This window comes from Cupressus sempervirens, chromosome 5 (assembly GCF_028749045.1).
Source record: "Cupressus sempervirens isolate cs-2001-9-10 chromosome 5, ASM2874904v1, whole genome shotgun sequence".
NCBI classification, from domain to species: domain Eukaryota; kingdom Viridiplantae; phylum Streptophyta; class Pinopsida; order Cupressales; family Cupressaceae; genus Cupressus; species Cupressus sempervirens.
Genome location: NC_143122.1, coordinates 711,643,517 through 711,670,368, shown reverse-complemented (window position 1 = coordinate 711,670,368; position 26,852 = coordinate 711,643,517). Strand labels below are relative to the sequence as shown.

Below are 26,852 nucleotides of genomic sequence, written 5' to 3'. Positions count from 1 at the left end.
CTCGATCTTTTAAACTCAACCATGGTAATGTGTCTAGTATGCTCTATGATGAATTTGGATCTATTGTTTGTATTTACTTTTCAGTGTTCTTGTGTGAAACTAAGATGAATGGTATGACATTTTTTACTTAACCTTTGAGTCTTCGATCAATTATTTTTGGGATGCTTGCCAATTGCTTATAAAGGGCTAAGGTGTTATTTTAAATTGTATTTTGATGCTTTCCAATCACTTGTATAGTTCTGAGGTGAAAATTGTAATTCTTTGATTTGTACTTTTATAAACATAGAATAGGTAATTTGTTTGTTAAGTTGGGAAGTGGCTTGCAATGGAGATCAAGGCCCAAAGTGGCTACTCGAGTAACCCATTGTAAGTAGTTAATAACACTACATTAAATGAGAGTAAAATAAACTTAATAAGAGTCTTTTTTTTTCCTCTTCCATGCCTCAAGTGCTAGTACAAACTAGGATGGGAGTAGAGAGGACGCTTGATTGTGACCATGCATCATTAATATGCCTTGTCAATACGAAAGGATACTAGTGCCACATAGTCTTTAGGGGGGCAGAGGAATAAAAGACTAGCTAGGTAGCCCTCGAGTTGGTTCATGCGATGACACTTGCCCACTAGTAGTATAGATTTACTATGTGTCTTTGTTTGCCTCTAGGTCTGAATGTCATATATCTTGGAGCCTTTGAATTAGATTACTTTTAGAGATTTTCTTGACATAAATATTACTTTTAATTTTGGGATTGATATCCTATTTGGGACTTGAGGCTATCTCCTTAGTGTGGTGGGAGTGGACCTTTTTGGGTTACCACAAGGTCTGGTGGTAGTGCTTTTTACTTTTATCATTGAGATTTATCCGTTGATGTCGTGGCCGAAGTTCCTTATTCTGCATTTCCTTTTGTTTTATCTTTGTGTATTATGATGGATGGTTATATCTATTTGATGGATGATTTTACTTATTGTACTATACTTTGTTTCATGGATCCGAAAAGGATGATGTAATCTATTTTATAAATGTATATTATTTCAGCCTTTCATACCTTGTTACATGTATAATGGATGATTGTGCATTCTGATTAATGCATTCTGATTAATGCCAAGTGGCATTCAAAAAAAATGTATATTATTTAAATGGATTGAATTTGTAGTTATTTTTTCATGTGGATGCGTTATTTATTGAAATTAGTATTATTTAAATTCAAATGTGATTCAACATCTTTGGATCCTTAAGAAATGTAATCTATTATGTTTCCTCATGTATGATTGTATGTTATTGCTTCCACTATTTTATAATTATTGATAAATTTTTTTTTTTTTTAAATATGCAAATGTAGTAAAATTTTAGGTTAGTTCTTTTAGATCCCTTGAAGTTACAAAAGGTATATGTCATGAAAGGAAATGCACTCTTTTATTTAGCAATTTATCTCCTAGCACTCTTTTAGTTTTCTACTCTTCTAAACATTATTGAAATGATATTTTATTTATATTAATATTTAGTTATGAAATAGGTCTCTCATTCTATTTTAAATCTCAATACAGTCCTCTTTGGGCCCTTATTTTTAGTGTGCCTTCAATACAAAATTAAATTAAGCTTGTATGTCCTATTTCACTACAAATTACAATGAAATTAAATGTTTGCCTCAATTTTGTCAAAACTCGTCAATTAGAAAGTACAGTTCACTATTGTCTTTCTATGAAGAAAATTTGAGCCAAAAAGAGTAAAGTATTTCAATAACCATGGACTATGTTCAATAAATGGTATCTTTTGCCTTTTTTTTTTGGGTAAGGTTAGAGAATGTGTAGGCCTTGGTATTTTCAAACCTATCCTTCATATGGGAGTGTGATAATTATAGGTCAACCTAAATGCAAAAATCATTGATAAAACTATATAGTCACCTCTCCTACTCAAATTTATTGTATCACATCAAGTTACCTCTTGATAGAAAATTTTTTCTCAAAGGGATGTCAAGCTAAAAAAATAAGACATCTTCAACAATGACTTTGTGGTAAGTTTTGTGAATTATATGGCTAATATATTAAATCTTTATGTGATGTAAATGTGAAAAATTGAATTTGACTTGTCCTATATATGGCATTTAAAGCTTATTTTACATCACTATATTTGTAAATAAAAATATAGTTGAATAAGTTGAAATAAATATTATTGAATGTTGATTATTATTACTATTTTAATTAAATTTATGTTAGATTCATATATTTAATTTCTTAATGCATATTTTTAATATTTCATTCACTTTTAATTTTTTAATTTAATTCAATAATAAATAAATTTATAGATTAATGAAAATTAAATTTTACTATTTATATAATTATTTAATGATTTTGATTAATGAAAAGAAAATTAAGAACATTCAATCAGGAAAAAATAATTAATAATAGAAAATTGATTTTATAAGGGAAAACTTTTAGAAACACTTTCAAAATGAATTTGGGTGAATGAATAAGTGAAAGTTTTAATGGCATCATGACTCTGAATGGGCCTACGGCACCTTCATCTCCCAGTCCAAGTAAAAAATATTAAAATTGGCCAACCCACCTCGTCTCCCTTACGCGTACACAATGCGTAAAAGAAAAAATTTATAAACTTTTTGCATTTAAATTCGTAACAGACCATGTTGAAATTATTTCGCTTTTTTGTCGTCACATTTCATAAGCATCATGTCGCAATTTGTTTGAAATTTACTATTCTGAACAATGTTACAATCATTGGTAGATGCTTAGTTTCAATATGAAGATTCATCTGTTTGCAAGGAACTCTGAAAACTCGGTTGTTACCACTGTAAAAGTAGTCAACAATGGCTAATAACGCATTAACGAGACTGTTTTCGTAGGAAAGAATCCATGATAGAATGTTCAATCACTCATATTTCTTGATCAATGAATAAACACCTGCGACCAAGAAAAAAACATCACTCCCCGTGCGATTGGTTTACTTATCCACTATTCGTTCCCGTTCAAACAGTTTACCCCAGTCTTTCACAAACTTAAGGAAAACAAATACATCCTCCAATAAAATTTGTACAAACTTATCAAAGATCCATTTAATTAACTTCAAAGTTACAAAGTTACAGTAATCAGCAAAACTCGTACATTGTTGCAAGTTATTTATTCAAAAGCCTACAAGCCTAATTTCCAGCAACAACATGACATCTCATACTAAAACCTGCGCACAGCTAGTACAAAAACAGTCCACTCTACTATGATAATCTAAGCGCTACCAATATCGATCCTCTTAACGTCGCCACCATTGGCCGCATCAGGCTGTGTTTTAGGGGCGTTCACAGTCAAAACCCCGTTCTCCAGCTTTGCCGAAATGCCGTCCACATTCACATTCTCAGGGAGCCGAAATTGCCTCATAAATCGCCCGCTCGAACGCTCAACACGGTGCCACTGATCCGTCTTCTCCTCCTCTTCTTTGTGCCTCTCCCCACTTATTCGCAGGGTATTCTGATCCACCAAATCTATTTTCAAATCCTCCTTTCTCAGCCCTGCAATCACCAAAAAATATATATATATATCTTTAAGACACCGTTGTAACTGAAATTATAATCCCTAGAAAAAGGGGCAGAAGGAAAATAATAAACCCTAGAAAGGGGCAAATGAAAAATAACAAACAGCAGAAAGGAGCAAATGGAAAATAATAAACCCTAGAAAGGGATGCAAATGGATAATTAATAATTTACCAGGCAAGTCGGCGGTAAAGACATGAGCTTCAGGGGTTTCCTTCCAATCAACCCTTGTGTTCGCCACGGCCATGGCGTCCCTGGAGAATGAAGATGCCGGTGTGGGGACGCTGAAATCCATGGCATCCCACACACGTGAAATTGGAAGCCACGGATCGAAGAGGCTCTTCTCCCATGGATCCCATGCGCTTATGCCCCTTCCAAAAAATGGAGTCAGAGCCATATTTTCACAGATTTACGATGAAAAAAAGTCGAAATTTCTGGAGCTGTTAACTTGAATGTCGAAGATTATCTCGATGATGAACCAGGAGAAAGATTGATTCAAATTTATAGTATGGAGAGGAGGGTTCGAGAGAGATCGAGATATGGGGGGAAGGTTTGATGGGCAGAATGGTCTGAAATGTTCGGGATAGTTCCGGATCAGAGAAAGCAAATGTTTTTCGCGATAAAAGATACCTACCTGATACCCAATAATGTAGGGACTGCTGGCACATCCTTTAAGAAAATATATGTGGCCGTATAGCTCTCTAATTAAAATTTTACGGATTGCCTTTATGGGAACAATATTTTAGTCGATATAATATGTGTTCCCCTATAATTAATTTTTAGACCAGAAAACTGTCAGCCCTTGTGCGATAATTGTGGTTTTCTGTCAGCCCTTGTGCGAAAATTGTAAGTCTTGACTGGATATTATTTTATGACCAGTTTTATGTCAATATAGTTTGTTTTATTTTTTTCTTTTTTCTTTTTAATTTCTTTAAACTTTCAGAAAAAGTAGAAAATGATACTTTTTCGTCTAAGAATTTTTTTTCTCTTTAAAAGTACTGACTTAATATGGTGACTTCAACTTTCACCTTTCACCTTAATTCAATAAACCATGCGTGGTCAACTTTCACCTTAATTTAATAAACCGTGTGTGGTCATAAAAGAGGGAATAACTAGCAGTTGCATGCTTTTGTACATGCAACGAATGCGCTGATAGGAGATGAGATTTAAGAGAAAAATGTAGAATGAACATTAAATAATGTAAATATAAGTTTTTTAAAAATGAAAATACAAAAATTTAAAAATTGAAGATTAAAAATAGATATAAAATTTACAATATTTAGTAAATTTGAATATTGCTTAAGAAACGTGTTCAATAATTTCAAGATTTTGAAAAATACTCTAACAAATGTTCTATTGACTAAATAAATTATAGAAACTGAAAAAACAAAATTTAAAGAAAAAACTAAATTAATATAAAAATAATAATTTAAAGTAATTTAAAAACTAAAATCTAAATCAATTTAAAAAATCAAAAGTTTTATAAATAGAGATCACAATATAATCTAATCTCTATTGACTAAATAAATTATAGAAATGAAAAAATAATATTTAAAGAAAAAACTAAACTAATATAAAAATAATAATTTATAGTAATTTAAAAACTAAAATCTAAATCAATTTAAAAAATCAAAAGTTTTATAAATAGAAATCACAATATAATCTAATCTCTATTGACTAAATAAATTATAGAAATGAAAAAATAATATTTAAAGAAAAAACTAAACTAATATAAAAATAATAATCTATAGTAATTTAAAAACTAAAATCTAAATCAATTTAAAAAATCAAAAGTTTAATAAATAAAGATCACAACACAATCTAATATAATGTGGAGATCACAATTAACTATTTTTTAAATAAGTAAGAAAAGAAAAACAATAGTTAAAAGTGGATATTTAAAATATAATCTTATGTGAACAAATAAGATTATTAATAATTTTTAATTTAAATAATATAATATTTACTAAAATCTTTTAAATAGATTAATAAATATTATCTGTTTAAATTAAATTTATCAAATATGAAAAAAATAATCATTTAAAAAAACTCATCAAAAATTTATTATGAAAAATTAATAAGAGAAATACAAAAATGTAATATGTCTAACAAATATTCTTGACTAAATAAATTATAGAAATTAAAAAATAATATTTAGAGAAAAAATTAAACTAATATTTAAAATAATTAAAATAATTTTAAAACTAAAATCTAAATCAATTTTAAAAATCAAAACTTAAATGAATAGATCATAGAGATCACAACTAATAAATAGAAAAAAGAAAAACAATAATTAAAAGTGGAGATAACAACTAATAAATATCAAAACAAGAGTTAAAAGTGGAGGGAGAAAAAAAAATGGCCATTAAATAATTAACGGGAAGGATTTTCAATTTTTTGGCCAAACTAACAACTTTCCCAACGAACTTGCAAATTTTTTGTCAAAAATTTAATTTTCGAGAACAAAGTTCCCACAAATAGTCTATCAACTAAACAAGAGTAAACTGTCTATTGCATATAGTTTAAGCCATTGATTGAAGTTGAAGAGCATAGTTTTCCTTAATTTTTGTAGTTATGTTCATTTATAATATTGTTTTTGCTCTATTTTTTGTTGCGATGACATAGAAGGGATTTTTCCCAATAACATTAATTTTCATTGTGATTTCCAGATTTTTTGTCTACCATTGGATTTGACTTTAGACGTTATCAACGTTAGGTTGAAAGAGGTATGTCATAATTGTCAGAAAGGTTGAAGATAAATTTGATGGTTTCTTTGTAAAAATTATGCCATATGAAAGTGTTGGTAAACAGATTTGTCACCGAAGAATTTGCCCAATGGAGTGTATGCGGCAAATCGTTCACAACAGTTGGATAGGCCCTTGATATCCGGCCTTCCTCTGCGTTTTGAGGGGCAGCTCCCTCGTATGATATAATTTTTAACAGATTTTCAAATAAAGAATTCAAACTTCAAAGTTCAAGGAGAGAGTCATGGAAGACGAATGCACCACATGCCCTCACAACCCTCTGTGGTTAACAAGATTGATAACGGTGGTGTCCAAGAACTACGCTTGAAAGCAACCAATGTTATTAAGCATATTCATTATCATTTGTAAACACTCGCATAGCACCATGAGAATGTCTACCACGACGTATAACAATTTGGATTTTAAAATAAGAAACCCAAAGCACATCTCGTTTCTTTTTCTTGCACCAAGAAAGCAATAGAGATTCTTCAATTCAGAGATAAAAAGTGTACATACTTTCCAAAATTTATCCCTAGATCAAAATTTCAGCATAGTGTTCCCTTATTTTTCCAACCCAAAAAGTTCCCCTACAAAGCCAAAAGGTGTCCTTATATAGACATAGAGGTTAACAACTACCTCTCTGAGGTTAATAACCACCTCCAAAATACAAAATTTTGGAAGGTTAATTAACCTTAGGAAAATTAACCTATACAAGGAAACTTGCAAAAACAAAACTTTAGCTAGAATTCCTAAAAAAGTTTGCATATACAATCACTAATTCTTCTAGCTATTAGCCCTATCTATCAGGACACAATTGATCTGTCTCGGAAAGCCCTGTAAGCATCTTGGACGAGTATCATTGATTCATAGTTCGGAATGAACACGTTTTCCATCTTGAGTTTGGCTGTGAGATATCTATCTTGGATTTCTTCTGACTCCTACCGGTAGGCTGAAATGTTACAATCTCCCAACGTGACTGCAACCAAGCTAAGCTTCATCATAGTTTCAGCATCTGACACACGGTTCTCTATTTCCGAATGAATCTGAACGCTGAAGGAATCAAGGAGAAACTGACAATCAACATGCTGAAGATCACTTACTGGCACCCCACCTGTGATAGTAGAGATTAATTCATCTGTAATTTTTGCTTTCAGCTGCTCCAAAGAGGTTATTAACTTTTCGAACTCAGTGATCCCTTTGTTGATGTTTATCATCTTCCAACCAACACTCTTACTCCAGATACGTATTTGGTTGTCACTCGGATCAGCAATAATTTTCTCAAGGAGTAGGGTGCTCGTATCCAACTTGGCTATTTCCTTTAATTCATCGGCTACTTTTTGCCAGTTGGATTTATGTTCTTCGCTATTTTCCAGCTCCTTAGAAATTTCCTGTATCTGCGTGATGGCTTTCCCACATATCTCTTTTACTCCAGTTATAAGTTTTGAAGCATCTTCTATCATTCTGTTTATCCAAGCCTCGATCATCAAACTATATGACTTTTGTTGGTCGATTATTTGAACAATAGTATGATCTAAAATACCATCAAGACCTGTTAGAACTGGCGGGGTGGCCATGACTTGGGTATTAGAAGGGTTCCTGATTGAATTAACATAAGCTACCATCATTTGAAGTTGTTCTTTGAGTTTCTCTTTGGCTCTTCTCTCTTTTTTCGCCCTTTGCAACATCTGAGCGGCAATCAATTCAAAATTTTGAAACTCTCTTTCCGCATTAGAAGGACCAAGGTCAACATTTTCTAGAATGAAATCTGATTCAGATGCTTCATCAACATTCTTTTCAACTATAGGCTTGGCTAATTCTACACACAGATTGCCTGAAGTTTTATCAATAGCTAACCTGGACATCACTTTGGTCTTTTTCGCCTTAGGAGGCTTCTGAAGAATGCTAGAGACCATATCAAACGGAGGCGGAACCAACTGAACAACATTCTTCCTCTTCTGGAGACTATTCTGGAACCATGAATGTGTAACCTTTGAAACTTGTTCGGCACCTGTTACATTTTCAGCAACTATTATTAAGTCTTTCGAATTAGATAACGGGTCATCTAACTGTGTAATGTCTATTATGGGCGCATCAGGAGGAGGAAGACTCAAGTGAGGAATCACTACATCACGAGGGGATGTAACCGGAACATGTGATTCAGCAATTTGAGGGCTTCTTTGGTCTTTCTCATTCCTTCTACCTTTCATTTTTGTCCTTTTCCTTTGTACTGTAAACTTATCTGGCTAATTCAAATCTTCATCTTGATCTTGAACATCTATATCTAGTTGTCGTATCTTCTCACTAGAAGTGGCCTCTATCGCCATTTGAGACGATTCCCCTGTATTATTTCTCTCTTCTTTATTTTGAGATTCACCAGTTGCTTTTTCGATTCTGACTTTACTAATCCAGTCTCTCGTTCTTCTAAGAACATAAGAAGACCTCTCTTTCAAACTTTTCAATTCGGGAATTGACCAATCAATAGGAGGGAGCTCTAGTAATTCAATTTTCTCGTAATAATAAGGATCAACCAAAGAAACCTCATCATCATCTATGCCCGTTACATCAATGTCTAACTTGAAGTTTATTACCTGCCGTACTGTAAGCCGCATCCAATCCCTCTTCCTGACGTTGAAGTCATTTTCGCAATCCTCCCAAAAGTCTTCCAGAGCCGGGAAGTGACCGAGACTGGGATTTAACTTCAATTCATTCACAGCATAGCCCTTACTATCATAAGGGAAACGCATCGTGTAAGGATGCAAATTTATCGTGGCGATAGATCTTTCAATGTTCCTAGCATCTGATGCAGTGTCACAACTATAATATCCGATGCCGATAGGGAAAGTTATTTCATCTATCCTCCTGTTCCTGCAAAGTTTGTTGATTTGATTAATTTGCCTGCACATTTCAATTAAGACTAGTTTATCATCAACAAATCTAGGTAACATCAACGGACATCCATCATAGGCAGCTAGCCAGATATAAGTAAACTTCAAAAATTGTATAAAAACACTTCCATATTTTTGCACTTTCATTGCTGCTTCTGGTGAAATCCTGAGCCCAATGTTCCCCTGAATTTCCCTTACAGTTAGCATGGTGAATGCGTCATTCACTCTTCTGAAGTGGTGTAGGCTATTATCATACTGAATTTGAGGAAGATAATTATAAATGATGGTCGTGTCATCATAAATGCCCTGCCGATTAAGTCCTGGCCAACTTTTGGTACTTGCAACAGCGTAGAAAAGGTATGAAGTCATATAAAAGTTGTCATTTTCTCGAAGTCCCATGAGCTGTCTGTGCAGTGAGTCACTGATAATTTCAGCCCAATCAATGTATTGTTTTCCTTCACAGACAATATTAATGAATAGAAACATCCAACCTTCAAACTCGTGTGAATCCTGAAGACCAATGATCCTGCTCAACAAAGTTACCATGTTCGCCACATCTTCTTTCAGTGATGATCTGTGAATGGATTTGCCTAATTGAGATTTGCCTCTTCTCGGTTGGAGGAACCATGATCTTGCCACAGTATTTAAACATTGAGTTTGATTGGCAGTAAAATATTCCTTGGCAGTTCTTAGATTAATGCTGGCATATTGCATCCTAGCACGCAATCGAAAAATGATAGCAATAGAGGCAGGGTCTAGGCGGGCAATTGTTTCATTGTTCGGCGAAACAACTTCTCTAGTGCTGGGATGATAAGCCTTCATGCACTCCAACACTAATTCTGGGCATTGTACGGAAATGGGATGTCCGCCTGCTTGGGCCAAGCCACTTTCCAATATTTTTCCAGCTAATGGAGTCTTTTCTCCATTCGCAAGGGATGACCAGAAGTCTTGAAGACAAACATTTCCCAAAATGGTATCACCAATATCTGGAAGCATATTTCTTAGAACAGGAGCATAATCCGGCCTCTGATACTTGTACTTCATGGTTTGATTTCCAATCCTTTTCTCAAATATGCCGAATTACAGAGGAAAATAAGAATGTTGATTCGAGCTTGGGTGACTTAATGAGTGGAGGTTCCGAAGTTGCAGGTCAGGAAAGGGTATTTTGTCAAACATTTCGCGTGCTTCCCTAGCACTCTACATGTCATGTTTGTATCCACCACCCGCCTTTTAATCTTTGGCATTTCGTCAAACAGATCAGGGGCGATCTCAGGAGCTGCTTATATCCCTTTGCAACTTGTTCATGGATCTTTCATCTATAGCGAGGTGGTGTCAACGGAGGGCGCAGACATCTTCCATCTTTCGTGTATGGAGATAACAGGAAATCGTTGACAAGGAATGGTAAAATATCATATAATCAAAGGCATTATTTAAAGCCAAAACCTATCAAAATGAGCAGTCTTCCTCCAATTCGCAATCCAGAATGCAGGAACAAACTTGCGAATTTCAGAATGGGACGTTTGTGGTGACGCCTTTATCAAGTTTGACGGGCAGTATTAAGAGCTCGTATCAACGGAGTGAGAAGGAAGAGTGGCTTTGAGGAACCGCTCATTGGTCTAGAACGGGCCTTATTTAATGCATACCATCAGTGTAGCCGGCCATAACATTTTAGGGCGTCCCTCTATCCAGTTAGCCGGTGTGTCTACCTGTGCTTAGGTCCCTTATAATTGTAAAGGGCCTCTATATCATACAGGGCCGAGCCACTATAAAGTATAGGGCGGGGTCAACATTTTCGGGGAACTCATTAGGAACAGAACTAGTGGGAAACAAACTCGCTGTCGCTGCTTCATTCTGCTTCCATATCCGCAGAGACATTATGTCAAGCACGTCAAGTGCAATTTCAAGTATTATGGCTCTTGTTTAATTAACACTCAAAGGAACTTTCATAGGGTAATCTTTACCATTTCTGCATGAATATTTCATGTTATGATTAGAGTTCTCTTCTTTTATGCCACCTTTCTACACATCATAAAATTTTGAGATGGATTGCACTTATCGGGTTCCCCCATATTCCAATCTCTTCATAAACTTAGGCTCCCGTAACTGGCAGTTTTATTCATGTATATTCGCAAGTTTATGCTTCTTTAAAATGTCTTTATCCTACTAACGTTTTTACTTCACATCTTTAGATTTCAATCTTCAAAGTGTTTTCGGGAGCCTCACAAATTGATCAGACTTGCTCCTTGTTCACAATAATGGCCTTTCGCACTACAAAATAGATAATGTGTTGAAGTAAACCTTAGACTCTAAATACGTTCCCAAAAATTATTACATGAGGGACTTTCAAGATGATTATCAACTACAACACGCTTCTTTCCTCTACTCCTCATATTTGCTTGATACACTATAGCCGAAAATAATGCCATTTGCAAAAGACTTCAGAAGTATAAATGTAATTTTCTTCAAGGTCAAAGGACAAATGCAGCCTTCTCCTGTGAGATTACTAGAGCGGGATAATAAAGCAATGGCTCATAGTGATCGGCCTCGGCACCACACCAACCTCTGCCTTTCAAATTAAACATGGTAACACTGCCATTGTAAAGTACCACGAATAATCATTTCCCATGCAAACATTTGCATGTATTAAACCTTGATTTTTCCAGTTCAATTGTCTCTTCAGTATGAACATCAAGCATTTGTAAGCATTCATTCGTCTGTTTCACAAAATAATCAAGTGGAATTGTTCTGCACTGCTTTGAGAATCTTCAATATATCGGGTCACTGGACTGTCACTCTTTGCCGTGAACATCTTCTTCTTTAATTCCTGCACAAACTCATCCTCGACTTCCCATAGAAGAATTTGAAATAGGTTAGAGAAATTTTAAAACAGGTTAGTAACCGTCTCGAAGAGGTTAAGAAATACATATTTTTGGTGGCTATCCTTAACCTCTTGAGAGGTTAAGAAAAACATGTTTTCGGTGGTTAACATTAACCTTTAACGTGGAGGTTAAGAAAAACACGTTTTTGAAGGTTAACATTAACCTCTTAAGAAGTTAAAGGTTAAGAAATACACGTTTTTGAAGGCAATCATTAAACTTTAATATCTTGAGGCTCAGAAGCTGGATTTCGATGATCTCAAGTGCTGTGCGGAGCTGAGAACGAGCCGGAGACACGGAGGCTTAAAGACTCGCAAACTTCAAAGATAGAATGGCCAATTTGATGTTTTAAAACTAGAAAAGTTTTAAAAATTAATAGAGGCTTATAAAATTTAAAGAATTTTATAACCGGTCAACAGAAAGTAAATTGCTTTTTTTGTTGTCCAAAAGAGAGAGAATTGAATCGAGGATCTAATTCAAACTGAAAACCCTGGATAATGGGAGGTCATAATTGATTTTTGTTCTGTTATAGTACCAACATTATCATCTTCATTAACTAGGGAGAGTGTATATACTTTGAGGATTTGAATAAAGACCCAAGCCAAAAACCCTACCTGACAGTTTCAATCAAGATTTAGGTAGCGAACCCTACTCTGAGGGTTTTAATAAAGACTCAGGTAGCAAATCCTTCACAAATCACAATCCAAGGAGCTAAGAGAGAATAATAGACTGCATGTGTCATTTAATTCAATAGTCCTCAATCTTTGATCAATGAGGCCCTTCCCTAAAATTATCTTTGAAGTAGCACTCTCTTGGGGTACCTTTTTTGGTCATACATAAATATATGAGATCTGAGTAGATTCTTATAGAATAGAAAAATCCTCGTAGGTTGCATCATAAGTAAATTTGTAGGTATGTATCTATCTCCTACTAGCAATTACCCATTTCTATTCAATGTATTGATCAATCATTGTGTGCCACATGTATTGTTGGTTGTTAAGTCACAGTATCTTTATTAAGTGTCACCATGTCTTCAAAACTAAAAAGTCTCTTCTTAGCATCTGTCTTTTGACTTTCCATGATATATTTTTTGGTTGATAACAAAAAGACAAAGATCATTGCAGTAATTCTTTTGGATGAAGATGTATTATTGTAAATGTTGCCTTATGTTCCATAATGTTTTCTTATGCCCCGATAATTAATATTATGTGTAGTTGTCACTAGCCAGATAGAGTCGTCCATCTGTATACTCTAACAATGTCGAGTAGCTCAAGTGAGTTGGAATCGTTATTGGATCCTTTCTATTGAAGGTTCGTTACTGAGTAGCGGTTGTGTCCCTCAAGTCTTCCCTGCTTAGACCATTTGAATGGGGTTGAGCATCATTGGTATTCACCATGTTTATAGTCAAGGTATTGTATTTTATTTTGCTTCAAGCAAAATGAAAAAAGTGGGTGGATATGTTTAGTTTTATTGACTTTAGATAGTGATAATTTCCTACTATAGTAAGCACTAGAGATGACTGAAGTTATGAATGATCAGTGTATGATCATCTTATTAGTGTAAATTGTAAATTGTTGTCTTAGTTAAAAGTGTCTATGGGATACTTGCAGCACTATATGTTCTCTTTATGAATAGAAAAATGATCGAACTACAAAAAAGGCTTACTAATTGACTGTTAAGAGTTAACAATCATAAGCTTGAGATCAGTGAATTTGTTTTTGAACATTCACTAAAGAATCTATCTTTTGTGGGGTTGGGTTTTTCACCCTCAAATTTGTGTATGATGTCTTGTGTAATCTTCCATTTGTTATTGAATAAATTATAATCTTTTGGTTCAATGTTTAACAAGTTACACCATCAATTCATTATGTTTATGCACACCAAATTTCTGCTCTATTCATGGTGATTATATAATTGAATTTGAAGTTCAAATTCATTTTCTAAAATCTCATCTTCTTTGTTTAAGTTTTACTCTGACACAAAGGAACAATAGGTGTATCTGCAAATGAAAGGTGCTAATCTCGACTTATTATTGGATTTTGGGGCTTTATTTCCAATAGTGAGAGTTTGTTTCTTTAGAATTCACCTCCTTGTTTGGAAAAGTTGAATGGTTTGGAGGCTTTTTCTGCCCTAGATGAATTGTTGCTACAAAGAGGTGTGAGGAAGGGGAAAAAAGAAATATCACAGATGAAAGTTGTGGAGGCAATTAACTAAGGCTCCTAAGGGACCATGGACCTCTCTTTTTTAAGGATAGGAGATCAAACATGTTTGTTTGTATCTACTAGGCTCTAGTGTTTGCTCCTAGCTGAGGCTTTGTAATTCTTTGTTATGAAAAATGTAGAATGTTACATATTTTTCCCAGTGTAATAGCCTATTAGCATTTTAAGTTCTATTAGCATGTTAGCGGTGGTATATTGATGGGGAGCTTCTCCTACTAAGAGCTTATCGCTCTTCCCAAACTACGTCTATCCCACTATAAGGTCTTCTCTCCCAACCCTAACTTAGAGGATCCCTCTATAATTCCCTTCTCCTAAGAAACTCTCCACCAATTCAAAACTCCATGTCATTCCCCAAGTTCAGTCAATATGCACTCCTTGGCCTAGTTTGCCGAAACTTCACAAAAATGCACCAAGTGCCCCAAGAACAAGGTTGAACCCTTCCACTATGGTTCTTGGCTCATTTCCCATCATTTTGCACCAACTTACCAAGGTTTACCCTCATAACCCTTCAAATTGACTAGTTAGCCCTTATAGCCCTAAGAGCCAATTTTAACCCTCCTAGAAACAAGGAAAGTGTTGTAACTCACAAAATCCCTTAACAAGGAACCTCGATATGTACTATAATTTTTTTTCACATGACCAACCCTTGAAGATTTTGTAGGTCTTGGCCTCTAGCAACGTCCATACAATACGGATTTAGAAAACCCAACTTTTAAGGGTTTTAAGGACAATGTTAGTGTTTCTTCCTCCACAGGTGTCAAACTCCTTATCCAACCTCCTCCTTTGAGTTCTACCACCTTCATACACTACTCCAACATTTCCAAGTCAAGATTGATCTATATCAATCCATTGTTCCTCACAAATTGCTTTACAAGCTTCTCCTTTACACCTTGCCAAGTTTGTCTACTTCCCTAGGGCTTGCTTGTAAAAATAGAAAAAGGCCTTCCAAAAACTCCACAAGAAATATTTACAATATGTACTGAGGTTATTTCTTTCTCTCCAAGAGCCATGGTGATTAGACCAAAGACACTCAAGCCATAGCCCTTTTCATGTTTACTACTCAAAATTGGACAATGAGATTAACAAAAACAAATAATTGTGTAAATTTATGGAATGCTTATTTGAAACCAAAAAAATTGCACATAGAATTAAAACATGTAAACAAGATCCTAATTCATTAGAAATAGTTCTCTATTCAATCAAAAAATCCAAAGAAAAACTCCAAACTATGCTCAGAATGCTCAAAAATTGTCCTATTACTGGTGTTGTCTGTACACCCAACTTTCCAACCCCTAGAACTGGGTTGGAAAAGTCTTAAATGGACTTCCTCTATCCTCCTATCTTTTATTTTGATCCATATTTTCCCCAAGTCATTGATTTCCAAAATTTCCTAAAAAGTTGTCATGCAATTTTTCAAAATTGCGGAGTTGTCAATGCAACTTTTTGACAACTTTTGCAATTTTTCTCATAGACTCTCCAAACTTGCAAAGAATGTTCTCAAACCTCCTAAGATGATCTTAGAACACCTAAGGGCCACCTTGACACACTCCTTGCCCCCTTTTCTGATATTTCACTTCATTTTTCCCTCTAGAACAACTTTTACAATTTTCAACTATCAGGACCAAATTGACCAAAAATATACTTATAAACCAAAATCTACTAACTCAACACCTCCTAAGTACACCTTGGGAATTTATTTGAAGTCCTTATTAACCCCATGGTTGGTTAGACCATTCGCAAACCAAAAATTAAACTTAGGTTTTGACCTTACCCTGGGTGCTCTTGTATCATTCTCCCCCTGCATGAAGAGGTTAAGGTACTAGTAGAGAAAAGAACTCAATGCTGATACCAAGCTTCTTGAAATCACTCTCAACAATCCAAGTTGCCTCAGCCTTAGGAAAATCTATCCATTATACCAAATGCTCCTTGTAGACCTTATTTCTTATACTCTTCTTCACTCTGGAGTCCAATATCTTTTCAACCTATGGTTTCTTCTCTTTATGTATCTTCATGTATGTTGCATCCTTGTTCACCTCTTCCTAATACTCTACATAATCCATCTTAGGACCTTTTCAGGGTACTACATCTTTTACATTGGAAATTGGAGAAAGGGACATATCCTTGGGTATATCTATCTTGTAGGCACTAGGTCCATGCTTCTCGAGGATCTTGCATGGCCCAATCCTTCTCATCTACAATTTGCTAGGGATTCCCTTTTATAACCTGACCTTGTTGAGATACACCATCACTAGGTCTCCCACTCAAAACTACAACTCTCTCCTCCCCTCATCCTTCTTCTCTTTCAACTTTTTATTGGCTTCCATCAAGGTTTTTTTTACTTGGTCATGTACCTCCTTCATTGATTACACAAAGTCATCAGCAGTTCCATTGATCTTGTCATGTGAAGGTAGGTCCCTCAACTTCATTATACCTCTTGGTTGAGTACCATATATACCACTTGGAAAGGACTTAGCCCTGTTGTCTAATTATTGCTATCATTGTATGCAAACTCAGCTTGGGGAATAACTTGCTCCCAACTTTGTCCATACTCTTTGGTAAGGAACCTTAATAGATTTCCCAATACCTTTTTTATCACCTCTATCTGACCATTAGTTTGAGGATGGTAGGGAGAGCTATGTGTTAGGTTTGTTTCAAGTGTCTTCCATAGGATCTTCCAAAAGTGCCCCATAAACTTAATGTCCCTGTTAGCTACTATGCTCCTTAGCAAGCCATGGATCCTAACCACCTCCTTGAAGAATAGGTTGGCCACATTACTTGCATCATGTGTAGCCCTATATGGTATGAAGTGGCACATCTTGCTGAATCTATCTACAACCAAAAATACACTATCCATCCCTATCCTAGTCCTTGGTAATCCTACTATGAAGTCCATGCTGATGCATTCCCAAGGCCTAGTAGGAATAGGGAGAGGTTGGTAGAGCCCTACATTAGATGAAGCCCCCTTTTCCTTCTGACATATATTGCATTTCTCTACATACCTCCTAACATATCTCTGCATTTTAGGCCAGAAATAAAATCTTTCCACAAGGTCCAAAGTCTTGTTCAAACCAAAGTGCCCACCAATGCTCCCATTGTGTTTTTTTTGTATCAGATTCTCCCTCATGGACCCCCTTGGAATGCAAAATTGTTGACCCTTGAACAATAGTCGATTCTATTGGGTATATTCAGCAAAATCACTATGAAAATGGTTAGAAAAGTTATTGCATACCTTATAAGCCTCTGAGAAGTGGGTATCCTCCTCATATAGATTTTTGAAACCATCCAACCCAATGCTCTACAACTTGACCTCTTGCACTATCAGCAACCTCCTACTCAAAGCATTTGCCACCTTATTGTTTGTCCCCTTCTTATGCTTGATAGTGAAGGTATATTATTGAGAGAACTCCATCCATTTGATGTGTCTCAGACTTAGGTTCTCTTATGAGTTAATAAAACTCAAGGCATGGTTATCTATGAAGACAACAAATTGCTTAAGCAATAAGTAGTACCTCTAGTTCTTGAGGGCTTGGAAAAGTGCATAAATTTCTAGGTCATATGTTGAATAACTTGTTTTGGTTTCATTAAGCCTCTCACTGAAAAATGCCACTGGTCTACCCTCCTAGCTTAAAATTGCCCCAACTGTTATGTCACTAGCATCACATTCCACCACAAAAGGCTTCTCAAAACTAGGTAGAACCAGAATAGGTTGGGTTTCTACCTCCTTCTTCAACCTCTAAAAACTTTGATCTACAGGTTTGGTCCACACAAATTTAGTCTTCATAACCCTTTGATTGTATCCATTATAGGTGCACATATTTCATTGAACCTTCTTACAAACTTCCTATAGAATTGTGTCAATCCATGAAAACTCTTGACCTCAGTAGTAGATCTAGGTGTAGGCCAACTCAAAATAGCCTCTACCTTTTCCTTGTCCATCTTAAGACTTCCTTTGGATACTACAAACCCTAAATACACCAATTCCTCTTTCATGAACTCACTTTTCTCCAAGTTTACTATCAACTTTTCCTCTTGGATCTTCCTCAATACCAACTCTAGGTGTTTCATATGGTACTCCTTAGTCTTACTAAAGAAGAGAATTTCATCTTGGTATACCACAAAAAATACCCCAATGTAATCCTTTAAAACCTCATTCATGTCTCCTTTGAAGCATATTCTACAATTTGGTTATTGACGTGAATGTACTTGGTGCATTGTTAAGGCCAAATAGCATTACCAACCACTTATAGAGACCCTCAGTAGTCTTAAATGAAGACTTCCATTCATCCCCTTTTTTCATCCTAATCTGACAGTATCCACTTTTAAGATCAATTTAGGAGTAATACCCAGCTCCACCTAGACAACCCATCAAGTTTGTTATTCTAGCAATGGGAAATCTATACCTAATTGTGATTCTATTAATTTTCCTAGAATTAGTACACATTCTCCACTTACCTCCCTTTTTAGATGCTAATACCACTAGTACGACACATGGACTAATTCTCTTCCTAATCAACCCTTGATCAAGAAGCTCTTGAACTTGCCTTACAATCTCCTTGTTCTACTCTAGAGTCATCTTGTATGCAGCCTTGTTAAGTAGTGATACCCCTAGTATGAAGTCAATCTAATGACTTATGGCTCTCTTAGGTGGTAGGGTAGGTGTTGCTCCATCACAAATGATGTCTTTAAACTAGTCCAATAGCCCTTGCACTTTTGCAGGTATAGTTGTGGATTTTTTTTCTCCTCCTTAGGCTTTAGCATAACAACATAACCTACTCCTTCACTCTCCTTCTATTCCTTAAGGAATTCCTTTCCACTCATGAGCAAGGCCTTGGTAGTAGTTTTCTCCACCTTATCTTCTTCCACCATGGATTAGATTCTATAAGTGACACCATCTTTCTTAAAGGAATACTTGTTCTCCTTCCCATGATGCAGTGCTTCCCTATCACACTGCCAAGGTCTTCCCAACAATAGGTGACAAAAATCCATTGGAAGTACATCACACAAGATCCTATCCTAATACTTTCCAATGGTGATGTTTTCCCACACTTGTTTATTCACTAGGATATTATGCCTCTTATTTAACCATGTCACCTTGTAAGGGAACACATGTGGAATCTTGGTCAAACCAAGATTTTGTACTACCTCCTCTGACAAGACATTGTCAGTAGACCTTGAATCTATGATTACCTTGCATACTTTGTGCAATATCTTGCATGTGGTTGTAAACAATGCTCTCCTCTACTTTGGCTCATCCTTGACTGGTTCCTTAACCAATACTATCCTCAACATGAGTTTTTCACCTTTCTCCATATCAAGGTCCACTTCTCCTATCTTCTAATTGTCCTCTTCTTGGACATAGTTAATCTTCTTTTCCCCATAAGAAGATGTTGCCTTCTCTGGACATTTGTAAGCAAGGTGTCCTAACTTACCACAGTTGTAGCACTTCATATTATTGAAGTGTGAACCTCTGCTATTGTTTCCATATTTGCTCCTACCACCATTGTTGGATCCTCTGCCTCTACTAGAGCCTTCTCCCTAACTGGTCTCATTGGACTTCTCACTCCTTTTAGAGTCTCCAAAGTTTCTTTTCTCAGTATTTCTACCACTAGACCCTCCCCTTGAACCACCTCTAAAGTCCTTGCCTCTACATCTATTCTTATAACTGGAGTCCCCTTTCTTAGTTTTTCCTCCACCTTCATAACCATCTAAAAACAACTCTAAAGTGTGGTAAGGCTAAAAAAACTCAACTCATCCTGTATGGACCATTTTAGGCCATTCAAGTACCTTGTAACCTTGATACTCTATGCTTCTTGCACTCTTGATCTTAGTGCCAACTTCTGAAATTCCTCAGTATAGGTGGCCACATCAAGTTCTTTCTGTTTGCGATGCTACCTCTTCTTATGGATCTAAATCTCATAATCCTCTAGTAGGCATATTTCTTTGATCTTTGCCAGCATTTCCTTTGAATTAGCTATAAGCTTCTTCCCCTCACTTTCTCTTTCTTCCTGCACAAACTTCCACCATGTCAAGGCTTGGCCTTTCAACCTAGACTTTGCGAACCTCACCTTTTGGGCCTCTGTTATCAGTTCTTAATGGTTTCAAGCCACTCTAAGACTACCTCTGCATCCATCTTGCCATGAAATAAAGACACATTCTCTAGAATCTTTCCTCCAAATTCTTTGAGGGATTTTAGGAATGGTTCTTGCTCACCAAGTGGAGGATCTAGTTCTGGGATCTCATCCTCCAAACTCACCTTCTCTTTACCCTTGCTGAAGTCGTCATCTTCCTTAGCCTAGGTTGCATCTTCTATCTCTTTCAACTTGTCTTTTACCTCCTCTAGAGCCTCATCTAGAACCCTGGTCTTTTCTTCTAAGAGCTTCTTTTGCTCATCCACTTCCTTGGCCAACTCTGCATTGGTCACCATCTTAGAAGATCCACTTGATTCAGTGGAATACAATATTCCACCACAAGCCAAATCTTATGGCTCTGATACCAATTTGATGGGGAGCTTCTCACTCTTTTCAAGCTACTTCTATTCCACTATAGGATCTTCTCTCCTAACCCTAACTCAAAGGATCACTCTACAATCCTCTATTCCCAATAAACTCTCCACCAATTTAAAACTCCATGTCATTCCCCAAGTTCACCCAATATGCACTCTTTGGCCTAGTTTTCCAAAACTTCACAAAAATGCACTAAAGTGCCCCAAGAACAAGGTTGAACCCTTCCACTATGGTTCTTGGCTCATTTCCCATCATTCTACACCACAAGGTTTACCCTCATAACCCTTCAAATTGACTAATTAGGCCTTGAAGCCCTAAGAGCCCCTTTTAGCCCTCCTAGAAACAAGGAAATTGTTGTAAATCACAAAATTCATTAACAAGGCATCTTATTATATACTATAATTTTGTTTCACATGAACAACTCTTGAATATTTTGTAGGTGTTGGCCTCCAACAACATTCGTACAGTATGGATTCAAAAAATCCAACTTTTAAGGGTTTTAAGGGCAATGTTAGTCTTTCTGCCTCCATAGGTGTCAAAATCCTTATCCAACCTCCTCTTTTGAGTTCTAATACCTTCATACACTACTCCTAAATTTCCAAGTCAAGAATGATCCATATCAATTCATTGTTCCTCACAAATTGCTTTACAAGCTTCTCCTTTGCACCTTGTCAAGCTTGTGTGCTTGTAAAAATAGCAAAAGGTCTTCAACAAAATCCACAAGCCATATTTACAATATGAACATAGGCTATTTCTTGGTCTCCAAGAGTCATGGTGATTAGACCAAGGACACTCAAGTCATAGCCCTTTTCATGTTTACTACTCAAAACTAGACAATAGGATCAACAAAAATAAATAATTTTGTAAACCTTATGGAATGCTTACTTGAAACCAAAAAAATTGCACACAAAATTAAAACATGGAAAAATAATCCTAATTCATTAGAAACAATTCTCTATTCAATCCAAAAATCTAAAAAAAAACTCTAAACTACGCTCAGAATGCTCAAAAATTGTCCTATTACTGGTGTTGTCTGTACACCCAACTGTCCAACCCCTGGAACTAAGTTGGAAAAGTCTTAAATAGAATTCCTCTTTCCTCCTATCCTTTAGTTCAATCCATAACTACCCGAAGTCATTGATTTCCAAAACTTCTGGAAAGTTGTCATGCAATTTTTAAAAATTGCAAAGTTGTCAATGCAACTTTTTGACAACTTTTGCAATTTTTCTCTTAGACTCTCCAAACTTTCAAAGAATGTTCCCAAATGTCCTAGGATGACCTTAGAACACATAAGGGCCACCTTGACACAATCCTTCCCCCTTTTTTGACATTTCACTTGATTTTTCCCTCTAGAGCAACTTTTGGAATTTTCAACTATCCAAACCTAATTGACCAAAAGTAGACTCATAAACCAAAATCTACTAACTAAACACCTCCTAAGAACACCTTGGAACTTTATTTTAATTCCTTATTAATACCATGGTTGGTTATACCATCCATAAACAAAAAACTAAACTTAGGGTGTGACCTTACCCTACGTGCTCCTGAACCATATATCTTTCTAAGAGTAATGTAATGTCCAATAGTTATGTGTATGTTCCCATTTCTTTTGGATGCAGATTCTCATTCTTTGGTTTTTATGGGTGAGGACTCTTAATTGGTCACTCAATTAATTGATAAAAAAATAAATAAGCTTGAATTTTAAACCAACATGGGCAAAAGACACTCTAGCAAGTCTATTGTTAAATAGCAAAGAAAATCAATAAGCACCATACCTACACCAAAAGCATAGACATCATCCATGAGTAAAGGAAAAAATTTCACAAGAATAATAGACTACATGTGTCATTTAATTCAACATTTCTCAATCTTTGATCAATGAGGGCCTTCCTTGAAAATATCTTTGAAGTAGTGGTCTCTTGGGGTACCTTTGTTGGTAATACATAGATATATGAGATATGAGTAGATTCCTATAGAATAGAAAAATCCTTGTAGGTTGCATCATAGGAAAATTTTTAGGTATGTGTCAATCTCCTTCTAGCAATTACCCATTTTTGTTCAATGTCAAAAAATGTGATTGTCTTAGATATTTCTTCATTCTATTAGTGTACTATCATTCTATCATTTTGATTTTATTTTCTGAGCCAACAATTTGTGTGTTGCTCTAGCAATATATAGGTTCTACAAGAGTTTAACATATTCCATCAACAAAGGGTCCTAAAAGAGTATAGGATTAAAATAGTATTTTGTGGGCAAATCATAAATATTTTATTAATAAATGTCTATATATCAGGCTATTACATTAAAATGTATCCAGTTCTGCAATTTGTGAAAAAAAGAATATGATTCTTTTATATTTGTGTTATGGTGGGTCTGAATCTTTACAAACAACATTTCCAAAGCAAATAATTCTGGTTATGAAAGTATAAGAATCTTTTTGTTTATTAAGATACTCACAAAATAGAAAATTTTGAAACATTTTATTGTGCATATTTGTGTTTATAGAATGTTGAAGTATAGACTGGCAAGTAAGATATTTAGACAAAATGCTTCAAATTATTTGTAAAATATAAACACCTAAACCTTTTGAAGAAGTTCTATAAAGCCAAATATACCTATCTTTGTAGCCTTTGAGACACTTTTTATAGTGATTCATTTTATATGTTGAATATAAAGATATGTGCAAAAACTGGAGGATTCAAGAGGATTCGAGAAAATGCTATTGGTGACTGTAAAACAAGAATCTCCAATGCCTGTGCTAATATGAAATAACCGACAATGTATGCAAGCCATTTGATAAAATATATGATAATTATTTGATTAAATGCTCTCATGTTCTCCACTTATAAACTATACAATTAAAATATTCTATGAAATGTAATATTGCAAAATAGTATTTAGGAAGGTGATGGTTATATAATGTAGTCGATGTGGGAAGATTAGAGAGTCTAATTATTGGTAATCCATTTGATACATTTCAAATTATTTATTTCAATGTTCAGGAACCATTTTATTAGATGTGACATACATAATTTAGACAAATAAATATTTTTCCATAGCTCAAACTGTATATGCTATTTTGGATATAGGTGTCTGATGATGAGTTTTATATGATATGTTGTTTTGAATATATATAGTTTGGTGATGTGTTTTATATGATGTGTGATTGGTCATGATTTTTTTGTTCTATATTTTGATGGAAACCAATTTTTAGTTTTTTCCTCTTTGTTGTATAGGTGACTTGGTCAAGCACAATGGCCTCCCTAGATTCTCAACAAGTGGGATATAGTAGTGCATCATTGGAGTAACAATAGAGAACAAATGCCACTGTGGTACGTTCAACTTCAACTATCTGCCCTTACTCCCTCTATTCACTTAAAGCACAAAAAATACTAATTAATGATTTCAAACTTATAATGTTGAAGCCAATAATTTTTTTTCTTCAATATTTCATGTTCCAAATTTTTTTTTATTGTATTTGAAAAAATCTATTTAAAGAATTTAAAATTGTTCTTATAGCTCTGTATCTATAAATGTTTGTATTTTGGAGTGATTTCATCTTACCATTACTATATCCATATGAATCACTGTGTAACTAACAAGGTTGGCATATGTACATTCTTGTATGATAATTTTTCTAGGATGATATGTCAAAGGAAATGACCTCTACATGTACCAACCAAGGAATAAGTACTCATAATGTAAGTTATAGTTCATCCTTGTTTCAAAATTGTGTGTATAGCTCTATATTTAGGCCTTTATGTATATAGCTCTATTTTTGAGGTATTTCCTTATCCCACGCAGACACACTACTTGAGCTCTTGTGAACTGATTAGCTAGCTAAAATATTAATATGTGAATTCATAGAAACACATCAATAACCATGACTATTATTCCAAAACAACTGAAATATGACTTCATATGCACGGTCCATAATCTAAATTTGATATTGTGTATTCTAAAACTATATGCTTAATTTTTTATCTGATAGACTATATGTGGGAATTCTTACACAAACATTATCATTCCATACAAATCTATAAACTCAATGGACCTTCACATATCTTATTAGTCTTTAGTAGATTTATCACACCTTAGTCTCCTCATTTTATTTGAATGTTGTTGTACCTTTTCTTGTTATACTATAGATCCACTTCCCCACCCTCCTCCTCCACGAAGGCAGTAAGTAGTTGTGTTTATTTCTTAAAATTAGCTTCCTCTTTCACATTTTCTTTTACCCTTCATCTATCTAACCATCCTCTTTCATTCTTGAGCATTTATTATTCGGTATTAGTAATGCCTTCAAGATGCTGAAATAAATAAATGTTTAAGACTCCAATTTATATTTGTCAAATGCATTCATTTGGGGTTTATAATGCCTTATCAGCAATTTGATCTTGATTACATCTTGTAGTCATTGTGATCCACCTATTTTCTATGCTTTGATAGAAATCATTACCCTATTCGAAAGTTGTGTTCTTTACATTCCTTTAGATGGCATCTTTAAGGAATTTTGTCAAACAGTTCTTGTGCATGTCTTTCCTTCCACATTTTGAATATAGTAATAAATTAAATAGCATAACTAAAAAATTTTCCCCTCTGTAAGGATTTGATGGGTTTTCATACAATGTTTTAAAGGTCCCATTTTTGTATGGGCATGAAAGACTTTAGCAAAGATTGTGGAATTTGGCATTACACTTGCTAATTTAATTTGCTTTAGTTTGAAAAGCCTCTTAAAAAAAATTGTACTGAACATATCTTGCAACTATTGCAACTTATTATGTATCAATATTAATTTCTCCTTGATGTTGCAGCTTAATAACATTGGATTAAAAATCCCTACAATTTGTATGTACACAAATAAATGAAAAAATAAGTCACAAAATAGCCATTGTGGGAAATCCTAAGCAGTATGTAACTACTGTAGGTCCTAAAGAATTCAAAATCCCTCATCACATAACTAAATAGGTCACCATTAAAGCCTAGACAACAATTTAAACAATCAAAAAATTCAGCTTGATCTAAATTTAGCAACATTTTATCTTGAATTTAGAGTTTTGTCTTTTGCTAAGGAAAATTAAGTTTGCATCTATAGTAATGTATGAGTATGTTTTTTTACATGAGGCAAAATATTTGTTAAAGAATGATAATTAATTTGCATTTTTTGGTCTCCACTATATAGGTGACTTGGTCAAGCATAATGGACTCGCTAGATTCTCAACAAGAGGGACATAGAAATGCATCATTTGAGTACCAATAGAGAATAAATGTAATTGTGGTATGTTCAACTTCAACTATCTGCCCTCACTCTTGCTATTCACCTAAAGCCAAAAATTACTAATTATCAATTTCAAATTTATAATGTTAACGCCAATAATAGCTATTCTTCACTATTTCATGTTCCAATTTTTTGTTTATTGTATTTGAACAAACCTATTTATAGAATTAAAAATTGTTCTTATAGCTTTGTATCTGTAGATATGTATATTCTGGAGTGATTTCATCTTCCCATTACTATATCCATATGAACCACTATGTAACTAATAGGGTTGGCATACATTCTTGTATGATAATTTTTCTAGAATGTTATGTCAAAGGAAATTACCTCTACATCTACCACCTGAGGAGTGAGTACACACAATGTAAGTTATAGTTCATCCTTGTTTCAAAATTGTGCTTATAGCTCTATATTTAGGCCTCTATGTATATAGCTCTATTTTTTAGATATTTCTTTATCCTGCAAAAACACACTACTTGACCTCTTGTGAACTAATTAGCCAGTTGAACTATTAACATGGGAATCCATAGAAACACATCACTTACCATTACTATTATTCCAAAAAAATTGAAATATGACTTCCTATGCATAGTCCATAATTTAAATTTGATGTTGCGTATTGTAAAAGTATATGCTTAATTTTTTATGCTCATCATATGGTAGTTCCAACTCTAAGTTAGTAGCATTAGTTATATACCCAACTAAATATAAACATCCCCACAGTTGGACACTCAAAGCTATTCATTCATTATCTTTCCATACTAACAAATTAATCACAAAAACCTTATACTCACTATCATATATTTATCACTAC

The 26,852-nt window shown here is 34.7% G+C and overlaps 1 protein-coding gene across 1 annotated transcript; it reads right to left on the bottom strand.

Moving 5' to 3' along the window:
- Positions 1–3,039: 3,039 nt before the first annotated feature.
- Positions 3,040–4,261, bottom strand: LOC149557973 (18.1 kDa class I heat shock protein-like). Its single transcript, XM_089832417.1, has 2 exons — positions 3,708–4,261; positions 3,040–3,512 (listed from the first exon to the last, which is right to left on the bottom strand). Exons 1-2 carry the CDS (start codon positions 3,928–3,930, stop codon positions 3,232–3,234), a joined length of 504 nt encoding a protein of 167 aa, XP_089688543.1. The 5' UTR covers positions 3,931–4,261; the 3' UTR covers positions 3,040–3,231.
- Between the last annotated feature and the right edge of the window lie 22,591 nt (positions 4,262–26,852).